This window comes from Daldinia childiae (genome assembly GCF_008694065.1).
Source record: "Daldinia childiae strain JS-1345 chromosome Unknown Scaffold4, whole genome shotgun sequence".
NCBI classification, from domain to species: Eukaryota; Fungi; Ascomycota; class Sordariomycetes; order Xylariales; family Hypoxylaceae; genus Daldinia; species Daldinia childiae.
The window spans coordinates 882,750-903,096 of NW_022984645.1; the positions used below are offsets into that span (position 1 = coordinate 882,750).

Below are 20,347 nucleotides of genomic sequence, written 5' to 3' on the forward strand. Positions count from 1 at the left end.
TGGTAACACATAAAGTGGTCGATGTACCCCTATAAGTAACCATTTTTAGGTACCTCGTAATTTGCCCATGCTTAAGTAAACCAGCCATAAAAGCTTCCTTTCTCTTCAGCAATCGCGATTCCTGCGCGGGGTTCCAATACCTACAAAATACCTAAAATCAACCTTATACTTTCAATTCTCAAATAACTACAAAATCAATCCCACTCATAATTTTAACATGGCGTCTACATCCCTAGACCTGACTCTTCCAGAAGCTGCGCCCGAACTCACCACATACGGAAAATACCACTGGGGCGACGCTGTTTTCTATCTTTACAACCTCATCCCCGGTGTCAACTTAACTGAGGTCGCCGCCGGCCTGCAAGAAGAGTGGTTCGAGGAAGACAATGAGACACCCATAATCAAAATCGCACAACCCGAGGCTGATTTTGCGGGTAAGACGCTCAGCGATGTGGTCGCCGCTCATGTCGCCGCGGATAAAGGGGTCAAGCCTCATAAAGGGAAAGGTCGCGGCTCCAAAGGAGATATATCTGTCTATCCGAAGGCCTTTGTCGTAGTGACAAAGAAAGACTGGAAGGAAGACGGCGGGTTACTATGGGTCTACGTGATGGACGGCAAGAAAGGAAAGGGGGGAAAGTTGGATAAGTATTTCTTCAAATTTGAAGATGCGTATCTATTGTTGTCGGGGGTGTCTTTTGCGGACTATACACTAAACGACGCGAAGGAAAGATTTGATATCGAGGCACAGCATGACGAAGATGATGACGACGAAGAAGAGACAACTGACGAAGAGGACGATGACTAAAGGAGATGGTAGAGATTGATCGTAAAGGTGGATTGATATGCATGTATTAAACGCTTTGAAGTTAGACCATAGGTTCTCAAGTCGTTGTCTTCTTTAATATAGTAGAGAGCATTATAGGTAACTAAAAAAACATAGAATGTAAATTCCACGTTGTCATAAATAAGTTGCATTTATTTCTGTCACCTTTTCGGACTTTGTTGACTCCCACTGGATAAAATGCTTAGACCCGCCCGCGTTGAGCGTTTCTATTATGAGTATTATTTAATCTCGGAAGAATATTCACGCTCGTATCCCGTCGGCTTTATTAGCAACGATAGGAGATAGGCCGCGGTAAAACTCCCGCAACATGCCAGTGGGGTATCCCAACGATAGGTTACAAGATCTAGGAGGTTTTAATCGACTCGAGTATCAAAGACACTGGAAGTGCCCTTATTCAGAATAAGATAAGCTACAATAATACCTAGGTAAGCTTGTGGATTAGCTACGTCGAAGGACTCCTCGAAATATAATTACAATTACACTAATTTAAGATGGAAGGTCAGGAGGTCGAGGAGGTCTGGCGACAGAGAAACCCCTTTCCGTCGTACTCGATCCTCTGGATATTCTCGCCCATAACCGTTGTAGGGAAAGGGGGTGCATTGAAGGGCTCGAATCCGTAGCTCCAGGAGCTTCAATCGTAGTACCTTCTGCCGGTACCGGTCTTGGCGTGCCGTAATATAGATCCGATTCACGGAAGGAATAATCACCCCACCGCGGATGCAAAGACTTCGTGCCAGTATTAGTAGGTCCCTCAGCAGATGATATACCGGTCCCTGAAGAACCTGAGGAACTAGATTCGTACGATGTCCCTGAGTGGCTTGTAGAATTGAGGTCCGCATATTGATCATCTGGGTGTGTGTTCTGTGATGGATTATGCTCCTGAAAGAGATCCATAGAATGCTGGGGGGGGAAGCGACTATGCCGCGGGGGCCGGTAGTAGCCCCGACCTGAAACTGAAGTAGGGTCATGGTGAGAGCTGCTGCCGCTATCCGAATGATATATAGATTCATGATACACGGTACTATCTCGATAAGAGATATCATTGTCTGGGGAAGGAGAAAGTCCAGGGCGGTCTGGTAAGTTAGTTCTTAGAACCTCCCGTCGATGAAGCTGGCGAAGACCATAAACCTGGTAAGTAATATATCTTGTTAGTTCCCGTATTATGCATGTTATTTTATTGGCATCTAGTTGACGTACCGAAGGAGCCGAATCGCTCGGCTGTTGATAACATAACTGCCCAAACTGCATCACGGCTGGAATGAAAAATCCAAAGAAGAGTATACATGCATGTACAAGAAGGATCAGGTACCCTATAGCACTCTTTGCATCATCCGATGCGACTCCGGGCACAAAGGCCACCATACATAAAAGCACCACAAGCCGGGCGACCGCAGACACCGTCTCAATCGAGAGCAAGTTATACGCCTGGAACTGAATGACGCATGCTAGTAAGAGAGGTTCGCATGATCCAAGGACTGCCAACTGTGCTTGTCCCGATATCTGAAGCCCACCAATAGCGACACCACGGATGAATACCAATACGAAAAGAACAACGACGAATGATTTATGTTGTTGAGTCAACACATCTGATGAAGATATCTGATGGTATTGCCTGCGTCCGTTGAATATCAGAATACCTAGACTTCGCGTCGGTATCTGCAAGAACAGCCAGGCAAATGCACTAAGAATACTCAATATAAAAACAGAAGCAAGAAAAATATGCCAAGATGGCAGATGTGACGCATTGTCAAGCTGGTAACACGATAGTGCTATTAAAGGTAACATAAAGTAGGATAAAACAACGTGTAAGGTACGATTGAAAGTGCGACGCAGACCAGTATCTGAACCAACGGGTCGGTTCAAGAGCCAGAAAGTTTCTATGCATATGGCAGATAGAGCTGCGATGACAACGATGAGTATGACCATATTCAGCCATGTACCCATTGTCGTAGGTGCGCCGACAATTTGAGTCATTAACTCGAGGCCGAACGTGCCACCGTATGTACCGTTTATCTCGTAGATGCCATCATTGATACTAGCATAAGTAAACTCGTGAGGAATTAAACCATCCGCAAAGAGCGACATCCATCCCAGACGACCAACCGCTGGTTGGTAGAAACCAGGATAAAAAAGGCTTAAGCTTCCCGTGAGGAAGATGAACTGGAGGTACTGCAAGCAGTCGGCAAACCCTGGGAGAATGGCTCGAAGTGAACCCTCTGCCTGTTGAGAGGTGTCACAGACATACCTAGCAATGCCGATAAATAGGACGAAAAAGAGAACACTTATTGGTACATATCGTAGCGCCGCTCGCAAAGAAGAATTAATCTCAGGGGTAATGTTAGCCTGTAGGCAGCCCTTCTCATTTGTATCAAGGCCAATTAGATGAATTGTAGTGTGAAAGGTAGAAAGGGAATGGAATCTTATTGTATCAATAACCACGTCAAAGCGCAAGCTATATTGATTGTTGGTTGATGATAGTTGCCGACAAATTGTGTTGGTCTTGGGATGGTGAGAACTCATGTGGCCAAACATATTAAGAGTGACATCCATGGACGTTATCTCTGCAGCCCATCCATCACATTCGCTGTCCCTCGACCAGCGCACAACACTTAGAGAAAGCTGGTCATGAGTGTCATTGGTATGTATTAAACTAGCAGATAGACTCTCCGGGATGAGTCTGCTCGCATCGGGTGTGTAATCATCGCAATGTTGCCATTGGACGTAAGCCGCCGAGATACCAGATGCTAGAAGCTGAATCGAAACCAAGCGCATTATCGTAGTATCAAATACCTAAGGGTTGCCGTCGCAAGCATTTGAAAGGAAATAAAAAAGTATTAAGTATCGTACACATCTGCTTAGACGGAGTTGAGTTCGGACTCAACAACGACTTTCACTAGAAAAAAATTATCAATTAAGAGGTATCTACAGAAATTTTCCAAGGCTTCGGCACTTCCACTGTTGTTTTAGAATGGTGGACCATATGCACTAGGCTAGGATATTCCCAGCTAAAGAGATCACTATCTTAAAGACGAGACGTACGGATAAGTGAGGTTTTTATTATGGGTCCAGTAAACTAAAAACACGTATTACAGGTTACGTAAGCAGATAAGAGACGGCGAATGGACTGCACTCGCTTGTCTCTCTTTAATCCAATATAGATCCAGCTAACCCTATACGAGAGAACTACATCGATGTATTAATGTAAAAAACAACTATTTTTTTCTAAAAATTAACATCATGAGTCTAGTTCCGCATTACCTACTATAGTCTATAATAGGAAGTCCCCCTCAAAATGGCTGCGTTTTCGCCCTTTTCTTCGTACATGCTTGGCACGGCATGCTTTGCCCGTGGTCTTATGGCTATATTCTCGCCAGAGAAGGAATATAATAACATCGGCCTGCCGTTTGACATTCATGATGACGGCCCTTTCCCGACGGATCAGTACGATGATTCTGGCATTAGCTTTACATCGCCGCTCATGTATTTTAAGGGTATTCGTGAGATGAGCTATGGCCTGACCCTGGTTGCTTTGGAATGGCAGGGAAATTCAGCCGCCGTCACTACGTTCGCAGCCGTTCTATCTCTGGTGAGGTTTGGGGATGGGTTGGTAGTCTGGTTAAATGGGGGCGACAAGCTGAGGTTTAAAGCTATGGGCCATTGGATCACAGGCGTCAGCTTCCTCGGATGGGTAATACGGAGGTGGAGGTAATGAAAATTGAAGTTATTCCGCACGATCGCTCCCAAGGACTACATGGTACATTGAATTAGTGATGGTTTATTTTCCATCATGGCAGACGATGATCATCTTCCCCGCAGTTTTCCTCGAGGAATCAGCACCGATTTGACAGGGGTAATAAGAACCAACATGCCCAACATGCCCAACATGCACGCCCCAGGAAGCCTAGGTACTAGCGAAGAACTACAACCACTAAATGATCTTTACGCGACTTCCCGTCACCGGGATCATAGCACCCACAAGTTCAGGGGCAGAATCAAAGCATAAAAAGATAGCTCAGTCCTATACGACTTATCGCGGGGCATTTTAGACCTGTTTTGACGCAGCATTTCTAATGTAGCCCTAATAACTAAGATAAAGAGAAAAACCCGCCTCAGACCCTCGTATGAAGCTGTAACATTCAGAATCAAGATAGATGTCATCAGATGCCCCGGTGTTCCAAGTCTCTATAAAACGACCGACAAGCATCGCATAATAGACCAGATTCATTCATTCGCAATGAATTATCTCGGCTCTAGGCTTATAACCAACCCGCGACACGCCCAATGCAGTACGAATGTGCTCCATAGTTAAAGGACCCCTTTCGTGGCTTGCTAGTAATTGAGCAGTCTTGATCACATTCTTAATCTCGCGCCCATTGATAGGGATAGACTGCAATTCGAGGAAGTTATGTGGAAGCAATGTCGACTTCTGATGAGAATTCTGGATAAATCGTTCCCAAATCTGTCGGCGCGCCGGTACATCTAGAACGGGGTAGTGGATAGTCAGATGGATTCTACTCTGGAATGCCGGGTCCATGGCTTCGACTCTGTTGGTAGTCATAAATAGCATGCCGCGATAATACTCAAGCAAACGCAAGAAGATAGCAACAATGCTATTTCGACCAAGACTATCGTTGCTGCGCTCGGCGAGGATAACGTCGCACTCGTCAAGGAGTAGAACCGCATCCCACTTAGCGGCTGTTTCGAGAATCATCTTGAGGTTCTCTTCTACCGTATCAGGTTCGGCCCCGAGTTCCCCAGCGCCCAATTGGTAAAGGGGGCGTCTCAACTTTTCCGACACTACATAGTTGTTAAGAGAGTATGTTAGAAACTATAAGTTTAAAGTGTCTCTTCAAAATAGATACTTACCAGCTTCTGCCGTAAGAGTTTTGCCAACACCTGGAGGTCCTTCAAGAAGCATACTGATGCCCTGCCCTATACGTTATTCAAGCATCAGCTTCAATTCCATGAACGAGTTAAGATGGAGAGCCCCAATACCTTTTCCTTCGATTACATCATCGAATCTATCCTTGTTCTCGACATGACTCTCAACAAATGTCATGATCAGGTTCTTGTACCCACCAGCCAGTACGAGACTGTCAAATGCGTCATCGCGCCATTGGATATCTTGGATATTGTCGATATGGAATATGACTATAGGATGTAATAAGCAACGGATGCAATAATCAACTCTTTCACTAGGAATACTCACCCCACTTCTTAATCTTAAAGCAGTATCCTCGTACATAACCGGTGCATAAATGCAGCAGGTCGTCAGTCAGTTCTTGCGTTCGTGCTGTGATATTCTAGTTTAGTTACCCTCCCAGTCTAACTTTGCATTATTGCTTACAATGCTTAATTACCCGCCTCGGTCCGGCCCTATGAATTATAGGAAGAGGTGGTGGGGGCTGTGGAGGAGGAATTGTTGGTCCCTAGGTATCTATTATTAACTTCAAACTTCTTCTGGTTATCATATAATGCGGATTTCACTGTAGTATTTACATTCAGCCTTCCGGGAGGGCCTGGATAAGGAGGGATAGGCTTGTGTGCTTGATCGGATACCATCATTCCTGGTTTCAAGAGACTGGAATCTAATGGTATCAAATCGATACAGCCGTCGGTAAAGGTTGCATACGAGGAGGGATCAACCACAATTCTTCCGTCAACCTGTATAAGTATGTTTATTAGATTTCCTCTTTTCGAATACCATTGCGAATAAACACTCACGTTGCGCTTTTGCTTTCCATCTACAACTATACCTTTGTACGCACCGTAGTAATACGGCTTAAGGTGAATATCCCTAAACTTCTCGCCTCGCTTTCTAAGAGTTTCCTTAACCTCGCCCAATCTTGGATGGTAAGAAGCAGGGAAAACATCAAGATCGCTGACTTTCATCGTGCCTGGAAAGTTGAAAATGAGGAGGGCCTTCGACATATAGCCAGAAGTATCTCCATCATAATCAATCTCGTTGACTGTCACCTGGAAGAATTGGCCACCGAGACCTGTGATGTATTGAGCCCGTTGAAGCTTGTAAATGCGATCATACCCATCTTCCAAAGCGTAGACATCAATACCAGGTTTGAAAATTGACCACAGATAGTCGAAAGTGATGACTCCGTTCTGATTCAAATCGTTGCTTTGCGAAATAGTCTCTCTCAATTCCGACCTAAGAACCCGCCGTAGTAGACGCGCATGACTCTTGCTGACGGGGTCTTCTATCTCACGGACGATCTTCTCGAGACGGTTCCATTCATAAAAGAAGCAGTGAAACGGTGCCCTAAATACCAACTTCTTGAGCGTCGTAGTTATTCCTGAGTACTCTTCGAATAATTCACCCAGCATCGACTTCAGGTAAGAACTCTGGATAACGATGGAATGGAGAACCATCGGTTTTCCATCGTTATGATTTCTTTGCATGCGGATTAGAAGTGCGTGGCGCCTGCTTTCATTCTCTTCTTCCGCCGACGGCCCTATATCTTTTGGCAGCTCCTCTACCCAATTCATGCAACAAGTACATTTGGATTCGCCCTCGTACAATGTCTTGACATTACAGAGCTGCCCAGGGCCGTCGCTGCTTAGAATATCGTCTTCAGTGGCGGAGGCATCTGAGCCAAGCTCCGACCAGTCTGCAATACTTGTTTCCAACATGTTGTGAAGCTGCTGTCCCGGAGACTAGGAATGAGTTAGCTTATGATTTCACTCCATCCTAATTATACAACTTACGTCCTCAGCACCGCTTTCTATGTCAGATTCAGCCATTAAGTTGAGTCCCCTACTTGTATATAGGTCTTGGAATACTGAAGAGGGAAGAAGTCGCGGGACAGAGCCCGCGCCACCAGAGCCCAGTTTTGTATCATTTGTCTCGAGTATAGAGTTATAAGTAGTGTAACCTTCAAACACAAGAGCCTCAGGTTCGATAGGCTATCGTCCCGAAATCAAGAAATCCTCACTTCACTTAATGCATGTAATCATGTAGCGTGACCACATGGGCTATGCTTATTGGTCCTATGCTCATGCAATAGCAGTCGCCTCACTGCAACGACAATCCTACAAACTCATAGACAACTTGATCAGCAGGCTCTTCTGAAGTAGGCTTTGATTATTGATGGCGTTTCTATATGGTGTATTAATATGAGTAACTTGAAATGAATCGCCTATAGGTATGCTACGTAGCAGGTTGACAGCAGTTGTGCTTACTTGTGCGATACAGTCGTACTTCTCTTCCACTTAACGGCATTAGTTTAAATTACACAGTGGGTAACACTCTAGTGTCCGTCTGCTTTGCTGAACCAGGCTGGAAAAGCGGAATTAGGTATCGCAGTATCGCAGTATCGCAGTATTGCACGTATGTAACGTTGAACTGAACATCAAAGCATCGCGGTACTGTAGTAAAAACCAAGTATCTATATCTTGTATTGTTAAGGTGATCTATCATCATCCTTGCGTCTAATCTAATGTAGTTAGTATTCGTAATACTCCCTCGCTCCACTTGATCGTATTCATCTTAGATATTGGGGGCCAATAATTGCGGTCCGATTTAAGGTCGCGGACCACCTTCCAACTCGATGTCTAATTCTGTACAATGACTCCTCTTTGGGCAACCCGTGCCGGAATCTGAACGTAGGTAAGTCGCCGAATTCTACTCGAATAGGAATTTAGCTTACTTGGATGCCTCGGCCTCACTTCTTCCTGATTGTATCCTACAGTAAATGCACAATTAAGTCGGAAAAGAAGGCGGCCAATAATGCCTAGCCACCCCCGCTCTTCCCGCAGCTCGCATCTGAGGTCGCTTCGTGTTGAATTATTATTATCATCGTTGTCATTATTCAGCCCGCCTAGTTTCAGATGTCAGAAGTCTATACGAAGGATTAGCGGGGTTTGACGGTTCACGAACCTGCTACATCCTCGTCGAAAGCATGTCGGAACCCATAGGCTAGTCCCATTAACGTATTTCCAATGACGTGCACCAATAAGCCAAGGGCAAGGACTAAAGGTACGAGCTGACTGGCTGTGTTTACGGTGTTAACACCCCGGATATTATTGTACTGAAGTGTTATTTCAGCACCAGAGACAAATATAGCAAACGGGAAAAAACTCCAACCCTGCAGAAAAATATGTTGAATTGTGTTGTGGACGGTGTTTTTTTCGTTGGTAGGCCTTTCGACTCTTGGATCTACGGAAAGTTTATTAGTGATGGAAATCGGGGGATGAGATTGGTCCTCTACCACCTCCTTCTTCTCCTCAGGCTACCCTTAACCCTAACTACCCAAGTATATCTTTAGTTGTAGTTTATATGTAACTTACTGAAATATGTCACCAAGGCCTGAATCGCAGTCGATGAAATCATTATGAAAAATCCAATATCTGATATTGTCCAAAGGATCTTGTTAAAAGTTCTGAACCAACCCCGGAGGCTGATCTTGGTGAAGAAGAACCCAAATTCATCTTCGCAACCGGAAATCGGTAAGACGTCTAGTCCTACCCACCAGAACCAGCTGAAATAGAAGCAAAATGATCCCCACAAGAGGAGGGTGATGGTACTACGGATATTTACATGTTCCCTCGATACATCAATGTTTATAACGTTCACCATGAGCTGTGGAATGAGGAGGAAGAAAAGGAGGTATGCCTCCGGAGCAAATAGAGTCCTCGATGCACTCTCTTTGACGAGTACGATGAAATTAGCAAGGACGAAGGCTATAGTTGAGCTAGTGATGGCTTTGAAAGCGTGTTTCAATGATGGTCTCGCGAGCACGATAGCGATGAATTGTAGGTAAAGACCAAGGCGTACACCAAGCCTAGGTAAATAATAGGTTTAGTATATGTCAATATATGTCAAGAACAATATAGAATCAAGTACTGAACTAACCCGTACAGGTCTGGTTTACCTTGGATCGGACAACCTGAATTATTTTCCGCCATGGTTGCAGTATATAATAAAAGTTATGTTGGCGATTGTTTTCGGGGAGCAAACAATTGACCTTTCACAAACCCCTCTTTAAGTTGTGTGCCTATCACTTCAGGCTCCAACCAACGTTCTCGCTTGCAGCTAAGGTAACGGTTTCGATCATAGGCAGAATGGTCTAGAACTTCCACAGCAATGGTATAGCAACACGCTAAGGCTGCAACTAGGCACATCTGGTTGTTTATAAAGTTTCTTATCCAACTCCCCCCCCCCCCCCCCCCCCCCCCCCCCCCGGTTGCCAGGCAGCATGATTCGCTAAAACGCCCCGTGACGCTGTCTCTCTACCTTATGAGAATATACAGCTCCTCGGAGAATAATACACAGAGTATGACGTTTCAAGTTAATATTGAACCAAAATTTATTAATGCTCAAGTTATGGTTAGCTAAAAGGCCCTTGAGCTGCCCCTAAAAATGAAATCTTCCGGGGATTGCGAAATAGACGGCAATGCTGACATCTATGGAATTGGAATTAGACTCGGCCTCTATGCACAATCGGTGACGACGCTATTTGTCACACTATTTGTGCAGGAAGAAGAAGCTGTGAACAGAACCATCAACTTACTCCTGCAACTAGCCATCTTTGCCGGCACGCTTCTCTCTACACATGAAGGTACTATTCACGCCTTCGAAGTTATCATAGTCTTCTGGATGCTTGTAGGCGCACTGTCGAGCTTGACTGTAAGCTGCGTAACCGATATCAATTTCTTTACAGGTACTTGCCGGCTCCTATTCTACGCCGCTCTGTCGGCGTACGGCTGCTGGTTCTTCTTTGTTGGCCAGGACACCATGCAAGGAACTCCGTGTATGCAGATCGTATTCTTCGGTAAATCTACATTAGATGGTTGGTTTCAAACGTTCGGAAAAGTGATCTCGATCATTAGCCTTGTTATCATAATCGGACTGCTTGCGTGGGCTGCCACTGCTTACATTAAAAAAGGAGTTGGAGAAAAGTCACGATACCGTTTCTGTCGACCTCAAACCGAGATTACACTCATGCTTCTCTCGTTGGCCATGGTCATATTGTCCATAATGTCGACTGAGTACGTAATAAGAGAGAATAATCTCAGCGGTGTAGACGATATATTCGATGTCGGACAGGTGTTGGCGTTCCTTGTGGGGCTTTTCCAGTTGCTTGATGTTCTAATTCCCATCCTCTTCAAGGGCTGTCTATGGGCACCTCGATGCTGGCTTTTACTTGGACATCATCTCTCTTGACTAGTACTAGATGCAAGGCTATAACCTAAGTAATTATGAGGCTCCCTTCAGAAAAAGGAAGACTAGAGTATTTATGTATCATGAGAATGAGTATCAGTTGTTCCTTTTTAATTATTTCCTACCTATTTTTATATTTCATCCCTTCTGGAACCCTGTGGATAAACATCTTATCGTAAATACTCTATTGAGCTATGACTGAGCCAAACAATAGAAATAACCTGTTTGTCAATGAGCAGAATGCCTCTTATAAGACGATAATGAACGCACGCATACGGCTTATAAGAGACATCAAAGGGACTCAGCAAAGCCAGTAATTTTGCATCGCTATATCTATTACATTCTATAAGGCAATGAACGTAATTATGACGCTAGTGGAGTGCTCTAGTAGTCTACTATGAACCCTGCTTTGAACGTGCATACCACGAAGCCGCAACAAAGAAGGCACTTAACAGCATAATACAGCCAGCCCATATTTGCATATACAAGTATCGCCCATCTGCAACGTCGATCAGCGCGCCGGCAATTGGTGGTCCCGTTAAGCAAGCGAAGGAACCAACGGTCATGATCATACCGGACCGGGTACCTACTTTACTTAAATCTTTTGTCAACGACGGTAGGCCGGCCATGGCGATAGTCTGGACGCCGCCGTTAATAATACCAGATAGAACGGCAAAGACATAGAGGGCGGTTGGATCCCGCACGCCAATCCAGCCGAAATAGAGTACGCTCGCACTGATAGCAAGCGGCACTAGTGTCCGAAATGGGCCAAGGTACGCATCGGAGATAAGTGCTGGTATTATTCTCCCTGGCACACCAACTGCGTTGGCGATGAAGAGAGTATTAAGCGAAGTTGTAGGCTCCATATGTAATATTGTCCTCCCATAGTGATTTATCTAGCGAAATCGTCAGCTTGTGTTTATGATAAAGATAACTCAGAATGCTACAGGAATATAGAAATTAGAATTATACTCACGTAATTATATATTAGATACACGCTCCACAAGACACAGAAAGCGCCGGCTGTATAGAGTGAATAGGGCAACTCCTTGAATGCAGTCCATTCGACAACTGGCCCCCTTGGTCGCGGTGGCAGTCGTGTGCGGGCAAATATTAACATTACGGATGCATTAAACATGACTACAAATCCCATGATCCTCATAGTCCAAGGAAATCCAATCTTGTCTGGAAGTTGCTGCGCAATGATAGGAAATACCAGTCCGCCTGTAGCGCCACCACTTGTGACAAGGGCAATCGCAAGTGCTCGCTTTCGAGCAAAATAAGTAGACACACATGCGATTATAGGGCAGTACAGGATGCCGGCGCCGAGCCCACCACAGACGCCTTGAGCTAGGAAGAGCTGCCAATACTCGGTAGCAATGGACGCCATGAATACAGCAAGAATCTGTAGAATAGAACCGATCATGATCAACGAGCGGAAGTAACCTGCGTCAAAGAGTCGACCTGAGAACATTCCTATGCAGGCTAACAGGAAGACTTGCACGCTGCCCGTCCAAGAAACGGCTGATAGCGGTAGGTTTAGCTCTTCCGTGTAGTAGTCCTGGAAGATACCATAGCTATTGAACCACCCAAATGTGTTGAATAGGGCAAGACTTTAAGCAGTTTCATTAGAACTATTATCGTTATGATAGTGAAAAAGGCAAATGAAACTCTTACTGTCCAACAAAAACTTGAATCCATCCGGCACCACCATCGGGTGGTGGTGCGACATCGATAGGACCTACAACCGGAGTGGTCTCATTCTCACTAGGTGGTGAGGCTGTAACAGCTATGGAGCACTCCTTATCCGAATTCATTGCCTCGCTCAATATACTAACTAATTTATATATTGGGATTGTGGGTAAGGTAATTTAACTGCTGAAGACTTGAAGGAGTGCTTGATTGTAGTTAAGATGTGCCTATATCTTAATTGTGTATTTAAAGTATAGTCGCTTTATCTAGATTTATCTGAGTTTATTTGGATAGGGGTTTACCGACAAACGGAAGGCGCCCGTTTCTATAGATCTTACTAGTTGGATACTAAAAAGTGCAGGGTAAGCGCAATGCGCCCTTTCGGTAGTTATGTCAAAAGTGGTCGGGTATGTAACATCTAGCATCGGCTAAACTCTTATAGAAATGATTCTCTGCATAACCTCGGCGCGGCCCTCTAATAAGTAGGCGCTAGGGACTTGAACTTGGAGATAGTTTACGGCACTTGCGATGACATCAACGGGACGGGTTGGGGGAGTGAAATATTTTATAGCTTACAACTTAATGTATAAGCAAGGCTTGTGTTACTATAATATGAAAAGGGGGAAGTATGCAAGTGTCTTTGGGTCTAGACTACATAGTAACACTCTCCCTAGGTATGTGTCCCGAAGTGATACTTAGCCTAACTTAGCTAGCTGCAAGACTTGGGGCAATTAAGAAATTTGAAAGATCCTTCCTGTTATGTAGAATTGACAGAGCCCTGTTATTATTTGTGAGAATAAAAAACGGGAAAGCAGGGGTTGAACATCCGAAGTATGGGATGATAACTGTCTCTAGTACCTATGTAATGCGTACATAAAAAAAGTTGACCCCTGAGATACATACATAGCCTACCGTCGAAAATTTTCGGTAGGATTCGAGTTCAACCAGATCCCCCACCACAGATACATAAATGCATGCAACATCTCCGGTCCATTGCTCTCGTCAAATAATCGAAGGATATTCAGATTATAATCACACGTAAGGTTTTACCTGCTGCTCCGTCCAGTCCCGAAACTTTGGAGCAAGCCCGGTGCTTCCCTCCAACTAGGGTCTTGATCTATGGAGTAGATCCTTTTGAATCTTGCCAAACCGACCCCATGGAACGACTGAAGACGGATCATGTCAGCACCTTGTATTCCGTATGTACCCACGGAAAAGGAGGGAAGCAATCGACGAAAATAGAAGAAGGAAAGGAAAGGAAAGAAAACTTATACCAATCACCCGACTGTCCGAATATTACTTTATCTGAGAGGCCAGCGAACAATTCCGCATACACCCCAAGAATCACAGGTTCTACGATATCCTTCCTGTAGAGCATCTCGAGTGCATTGAAATGTCTGTTTTGAAAGCACCCGGATCTAATGCCTGCAATTCTATCAGAGCGTTCTAGCTCTTGTTCACCCCAGGATCACTAAGGCCATAAGTTGGTCGATGCACGATAGGGTCTAATTTCGGAAAGCATACGGCACTAGGAATGCCATCCTTTCGATATCGTCGGGCGTTAGGTACTCAGTCGCATGATAGTAATTACCCACCTTGCTAATGCCATGCTTATACACACAGAATATGTCCTTCTTGTAATCTAGGTTATCCATGTCGACGTCGCCCTTTACGAGGATCATGCGCTCGCCTGATGAAGAGAATATCCAGACGACGCGGGCAGTGCTCTCCAGAAATACCTAGGTACCTTTATCGTTTCGATTAGTTTCAATGAGTGAAAAGAAACGGCCCTAGGTTGTTGGTCTCTGTCTGTAGCTCGTGTTAAATAAGACGTCCAAGCGCTATTCCTTAGAAAGGAATGTCTTGGCCGACTTTTTTTGATGGTGGTCAAATCACCAAAATCGAGGTGTAGAAGCTCCAGATTCCCCGTAGAGAAGGGAGATGCTTCGCAGATAGACTTGCGCACCATTATCTAGACAGTCACGTTCTTATGAAAGAGGATCCAGATGACTCCTTTGCGGAGTTCAGTATTTGCACCAGTGACTATACGTACCTTACCAAGCAGTGTAGTTAGTCTACATCCAAAGTTGAAAGTTACTATTTGCAAGGTAGCTTAAGTCCGAAGTATGTAGTTAATAATTCCACCTGGGTAACCTAGCTAGAGATATTACATTTAGACGATGGTATGCAGATATAGAGGACTATCTTCTTTATAGGTATCCCTATAAAAGAATATGTAGCAAATTAAAGATATACAAGTATTGAGCGTTTCTTCTCCAGGCTTACTTATAAGATACCTAGGTATATTTTTACCATGTCACCTTTTATTCGTCTACCTAACCCTTTTGATGATGATGTATATTACGTGACATTTGTAGAATGTTAGGTCCTTACTTCGATTACTTTGCATGATAATCTCGTCTACTGTGGAACAACCATTGCATATGGCGCAAGACATGTTATTTGTTATGTTCACCGCTTTCAAATTATGTCGCATTAGTTAGTAACACTTGAATTATACTAGCCACGCGATTAGCTACACATGATATGATAGCTTTCGGGCAACTTGTTCTGCTGTATCACCCTAATGCTGCGAGCCGTGCGGGGACTAATGCAAATGATGGTAACTGCCGGCTCCGGCGGGTATCTACATACATGTAGGTACCTAAGGTACCTAGGTAGGTATGTAAAGGTAAGCTCCGATCTCGATATTGATCGCCCTACATATGAACCAAGCACTACACTATAACATTCCAAGGACTCAGACTCAGCTGTCGCAAACATCCTATTAAGGGAGTAAGTCTGACAGAAAATATTAGCCACGGCGCATGGGAAAGGGGCACTTTATAATGTTGTCTGAGTTGTAATAACTAAATCCTAAGCTCCCGATTTAGAATATAATAGTAGGTGGGGAACTCCGGCGCGGACTACGTTCAAAGGCTTTCCCATACAGTCGGGTTACGCAAAATTCCAGTCAGCTAAGGCGGACATCCCTAATTAAATATCGGACGTGTGGGGGATCCGTTTACAAATATAAGTTAAGAAGAGGCCATATACGAATTACTCTTAAGGCTGAAATAAAAGTATGAGGGTTCTCTCACTGCATATAATTTAATCTGAATACCCCACAATCTACAATCGCGGCTCTCAAAAGATCCACAAGATGACTACCGGAAATATTAGTTTCGAGGGTATGGCAAATACATCCTTGCTAGAGCCTAGCATAGGTTGCATCAAACATTAGATTGTGCATACTGATGATAATTAGACTACCTCGGTCTACAGGCCTGCTTAGTCGAGTGGGCGGACAGCTACGACACCAAGGACTGGAATAGACTACGAGAGTGTATAGCGCCTACTCTGCGCGTGCGTTAATTATATCCTATCTTCAAGCCAGGGGTTTCCGTTGTGGCCTAACTTTTGATAGATTGACTACCGTTCGTTCCTAGACAAGCTCTGGGAGGCGATGCCGGCCGAGGAATTCGTGACTATGATTTCGTCCCCGGCAGTGCTAGGGGATCCGCTGCTCAAGACACAGCACTTTATTGGTGGCTCCAAATGGGAGAAGGTATCGGACACAGAGGTCATAGGCACACATCAGCTGCGCGTGCCGCACCAGCGGTACACAGACCCGACGCGCAGCCAGGTCGCTGTTAAGGGTCACGCTCATTCTACCAACGTCCATTGGTACCGCAAGGTTGACGGTGTCTGGAAGTTTGCTGGTCTCAATCCCGATATCCGCTGGAGTGAGTACGACTTTGAGAAGGTGTTTGCTAATGGCCGCGAGGAGTTTGGAGATGCCATTGCTGCGAAGGCAGAGGGTATCCCGGTTAAGTTAGAGGGCCTTGCGGCTCGTGTATAAGGGTTATTTGAAGGTATTTAAGGATATCATCCGGATGGTTGGCATACGCATGGCAGATAATTGGAACAAGAAAGATTCGCTGGCATTGGTACCATTCATATGAGTTGTTCGAGTCTATTGTCTAACCGCCCAATGATCTATTAACAAATCCCGTAACGATCTCTTGATGCAACTCAATCCATATGAAGGAAGATGAGTAGCCTACCCGAGCGTTTGTTCTGATTAATAGGTAGGTAGCTAGGAAGTTTTGGGTTTTCCTCGAGATTTCCCTTTTAAAAGAAAACCTAGGTATTAGAAGAAAGCAGCGATCGAAACCGATCGCAATTATTAAATATCGCCAGCTTTTAATTAGAGTTAGTGAGAAACTGGGGAAATTTTAACTTCCAGATCTCATCTTTACTAAAGGCTGAACCCGGTACGGTTAACCTACATAACTAGTAGTTCATATGACCCGTCGCAATTGATGCGCTTGGGATGCTACTATGCTTATAAAAGGCTGCATCTTCGAGTGTATATGTCTGCACGTGAAAGTAGTTTCGTTATGCTAGTTATCTACATATTCCTATTTCAAGGCGCTAAGACTAGCTTTAACGATGTCTACAGACTAACCCCTTAGCAGGTATTATGGAAGGATCTGGATAATTCTTACCAAAGGTTACGAGCCGTAGTTCGTAAGTTTTCGTATTGTCATACAAAGATCCATTGAACTACAGACCACATTTAGTAACAATAGCGGGACTACCAGACCAGCTGTCAAGAAGCTGAATCTCGGTCAAGAAAGATACTAAACTAAGGCCGAAAGGCTTCTGGAAATATAAGTGAAAATACTGTATCGCGTCATCCATCAGTGGACCCTGCGGGTAACCGTGAAATAGTGTACAAAGAAGACGCGTACCCCTCTCGCGAGCGCGAACTTAAAATGGAAAAATTTCTGGAAACAACATTCGGGTATATTAATTGTAGTATTGAAATTAGTTATGTGGATCTTAATTCATAGAAATAGTTTCCGTGAAGCCGAAAGGTTGAGTGAGGCTCGCTGTCGTCGAGATTCTCAACGAATTAACACTGAATGTTGAGTCGTTGAATTAGGGGGACCGTAATCCCGGAACTTGGGAACCGCATGCGCACCTAACACTGCAGCAAGCCGTGCGGTGATAAGAATTACATATGGGTATGGGTACTTAAGGTATGGGTTGGGTCTGGATCTTTCGCGCCGCAGACGGACGTTCAAATAGTCTCGTGACCCGATCTCCTGCTGTGCTTGCGCAGCTCAAAAGCATCAGCCTGTGTGGTGAAACATAAGTTCGACAGCGCCCCCACGTGCGCCCCGGTGAGACATCCGGATACCGGCATGGCCGAAAGAGCACGTCGGGGAAACGGTGAACTGAGATGAACTCGGTAGTGCTACACTTTCTCTTACGTATTGGCATCTGGGATCTCATAGCTTGTCATAGCTTGTCATAGGGGTAAAAACCTCGGCATACTCTGAGAAAAGCTTGCTACGACGTCTTTCGCCCTCTCAAAAAAAAAACAAAAAACAGGCAAACTGGTCACGAAGAACAGATTCTGTTTGCCAATGTCTTGGGTCTTGGATGCCCAGAACGCCGAGTCCGCAAGCAGGCCTTGGGCATTGCTAAGCCGGTACGCAAGTTGGCTGATACGGAGCGGCGGAGTCATGTAAGCGAGTAAAACGACGTCATGTGATGGGGACGATTGGAGTCTTTTAAGAGCCGCCAAGAGGGTTTAATGTCACGTTGGACATGGGCATGGTACGCCACGACCTTCTTTTTTTCCTCTCTTTTTTTTTTTTTTCTTATCTGCCTGCCTACCTACACATTTTAGTTGCGCCACTGTTACGGATTAATACCTTAGGTAAGTTAGAAGCAGGAGGGCATAGATTAAAAGATTGGTCTCGAAGTGAGATCTAAGTAATACAATACAATGATAGGCGAATGAAGGTTGTTCATGTAAATGGTCCAATCATTTTGGTAGTAATCGAGAGAAATTTTCGGAATAAGGTGATGAAAACGTCGAATAACCTATTGAAGAAACAATTGAATTGGAGACAAAACAGTCTTAGACCGTGGTATTCCTCGTGGAAGTTGAAACATCCAAGTACTAGTCTTGTACACTTGTAAGAAGTCGGGTTTCCGGCTCAAGTTTAGCGCCATGCTGCTTTATCTTTTCAACTACTTTTTTTGCAACTTTAGCGACTTTAGTAGCTTTAACATAGCCTATCTTTTACTTATCTTGACTAAGTCGTCACTTTAGAAGATCTAATCATCGTATGTTAGAATGCAGCAATTTAATAAAAGTAGGTGGGATCTACGAGGATCATCTATTGCAATTCGTTTATCTCTTGTCTATCTTTTACTTATCTCTGGGTTAACAATCACATGCCTACCTGGGTATATATAAAATGCACGTTGATCTGTAATGGCATCATCTCCCGCAGAGCCTTGATTCCGAAAATATCATCCGGGAGTACACGGCATCTCGGCACAAACGAGGCATCTCCAAAGGTATTCTTGAACTGACTGAAATAGATACCTAACCTATCAAGCAGGTAGGAGCTCGACGGCGTAGACTGTGTGGAATGACAGGACGAGTTCCACAACATCGGAGACATCAGCCGTCGACAACATTCCGCCGGTTCATTTCGAAGTTGCGTGCCGGGAGTCGGCTTAGATTTATATGGATTATGAATTATAGACTTTATACGCATGCAAACAAAGGCGAGCTTCGCCGATGTCTTAGTCTAGTGTACCCCCGCAATCTTCGACACTCCGCATTTTCCATCTAGAATTTCTAATCCCCCGCTCGCGATCACCCTTTTTTTCGGTTGAGCCTCAATTGTAATAAATTATTGGTTAGTTACTCTTCTGCAAAGCTACTTTGGTGGTAAGCCGGACCATATTCAGGTCATCCGTGTTGAGGACGTGTGTGTACTAAGAATATTGAAATACGTAAAAGCAGCAAGGATTTAGATACTTGTAAAATACATGACAGGTACTCACCGCCATAAGACCTATCAGAATCCCGTAAGTACCCAGCCGGCACGCATGAGACCCATGCACGTTTTGCCCAAAGTCTCCACTAAATTTACTAGGGTACTAACTAGGGAATGACTAGGATTATTGAGTCGGGTCCATTAAAACCCCAAATTCATCATTACGAAAGGTCGACAGGAGCTACTGCTCAGGATTGTATATTTTTTTTTATTAGAAAGTACAAAAACTTCGAAGTTGCCAGTATTTTCTGTCACTCCGTGTCGTTGCTTCTTGTACTACAACATCCCCCTTCATCGGGTCTTTTTTATTTTTATTTTTTATTTTTATTGTCTCATTTCCTTAGCTGGGCATCAAGGGACAATAACCTGATCTTGCCCCTGCATCTTCCATTTGCTTAATGCTCGTGCTGCCGCGGCGCATCCCCCCCCCTCTCATGAGCGGATCCCCTACGCGTAAACAAAAAAAATATCAAATGAACTAGCGATCTTCAGAATATCGCAGTTAGCGGCTATCTCGGGTTTGATTTTACTTACAATTACGTCTTGGTTCATCGTATAGCTAGTCTGCCAGTTACTTGGCATGCAAACCATCATCCTGAATGCATCTAGATCAGAAATTCCCTAGAACCGTATTCATAAGTTGGGGAGTCGCAAATCCTGCCTCGCCTCCTGGAGTCTTTTCGCTATCCGCAAAGAAACCAATATACACGCCCTCTTCCGACCAACGTCCTCCCTGAACCTCGACTAGTAAGCTGCAGTCTTCTC

The 20,347-nt window shown here is 44.6% G+C and overlaps 6 protein-coding genes across 6 annotated transcripts; 4 read left to right on the forward strand and 2 right to left on the reverse strand.

The window, feature by feature from the left end:
• Nucleotides 1–217: 217 nt before the first annotated feature.
• Nucleotides 218–805, forward strand: GL218_04556 (uncharacterized protein; the record flags this gene model as incomplete). The annotated part of the gene is made up of 1 exon (XM_033581173.1): nucleotides 218–805. The coding sequence occupies one exon, from the start codon at nucleotides 218–220 to the stop codon at nucleotides 803–805; it is 588 nt and encodes a 195-aa protein (XP_033435802.1).
• A 3,331-nt stretch (nucleotides 806–4,136) lies between these two features.
• Nucleotides 4,137–4,847, forward strand: GL218_04557 (uncharacterized protein; the record flags this gene model as incomplete). Its single annotated transcript, XM_033581174.1, has 2 exons — nucleotides 4,137–4,549; nucleotides 4,613–4,847. 2 exons carry the CDS (start codon nucleotides 4,137–4,139, stop codon nucleotides 4,845–4,847), a joined length of 648 nt encoding a protein of 215 aa, XP_033435803.1.
• A 222-nt stretch (nucleotides 4,848–5,069) lies between these two features.
• GL218_04558 (uncharacterized protein) lies at nucleotides 5,070–9,763 on the reverse strand (the record flags this gene model as incomplete). The annotated part of the gene is made up of 8 exons (XM_033581175.1): nucleotides 5,070–5,641; nucleotides 5,711–5,776; nucleotides 5,840–5,995; nucleotides 6,054–6,147; nucleotides 6,569–7,513; nucleotides 7,565–7,581; nucleotides 9,146–9,639; nucleotides 9,711–9,763. 8 exons carry the CDS (start codon nucleotides 9,761–9,763, stop codon nucleotides 5,070–5,072), a joined length of 2,397 nt encoding a protein of 798 aa, XP_033435796.1.
• A 454-nt stretch (nucleotides 9,764–10,217) lies between these two features.
• Nucleotides 10,218–10,701, forward strand: GL218_04559 (uncharacterized protein; the record flags this gene model as incomplete). Its single annotated transcript, XM_033581176.1, has 2 exons — nucleotides 10,218–10,608; nucleotides 10,688–10,701. The coding sequence occupies 2 exons, from the start codon at nucleotides 10,218–10,220 to the stop codon at nucleotides 10,699–10,701; spliced, it is 405 nt and encodes a 134-aa protein (XP_033435797.1).
• Nucleotides 10,702–11,413: 712 nt separating this feature from the next.
• GL218_04560 (Riboflavin transporter MCH5) lies at nucleotides 11,414–12,835 on the reverse strand (the record flags this gene model as incomplete). The annotated part of the gene is made up of 3 exons (XM_033581177.1): nucleotides 11,414–11,914; nucleotides 11,995–12,631; nucleotides 12,696–12,835. The coding sequence occupies 3 exons, from the start codon at nucleotides 12,833–12,835 to the stop codon at nucleotides 11,414–11,416; spliced, it is 1,278 nt and encodes a 425-aa protein (XP_033435359.1).
• A 3,038-nt stretch (nucleotides 12,836–15,873) lies between these two features.
• Nucleotides 15,874–16,572, forward strand: GL218_04561 (Scytalone dehydratase; the record flags this gene model as incomplete). The annotated part of the gene is made up of 3 exons (XM_033581178.1): nucleotides 15,874–15,901; nucleotides 15,979–16,076; nucleotides 16,138–16,572. The coding sequence occupies 3 exons, from the start codon at nucleotides 15,874–15,876 to the stop codon at nucleotides 16,570–16,572; spliced, it is 561 nt and encodes a 186-aa protein (XP_033435358.1).
• Between the last annotated feature and the right edge of the window lie 3,775 nt (nucleotides 16,573–20,347).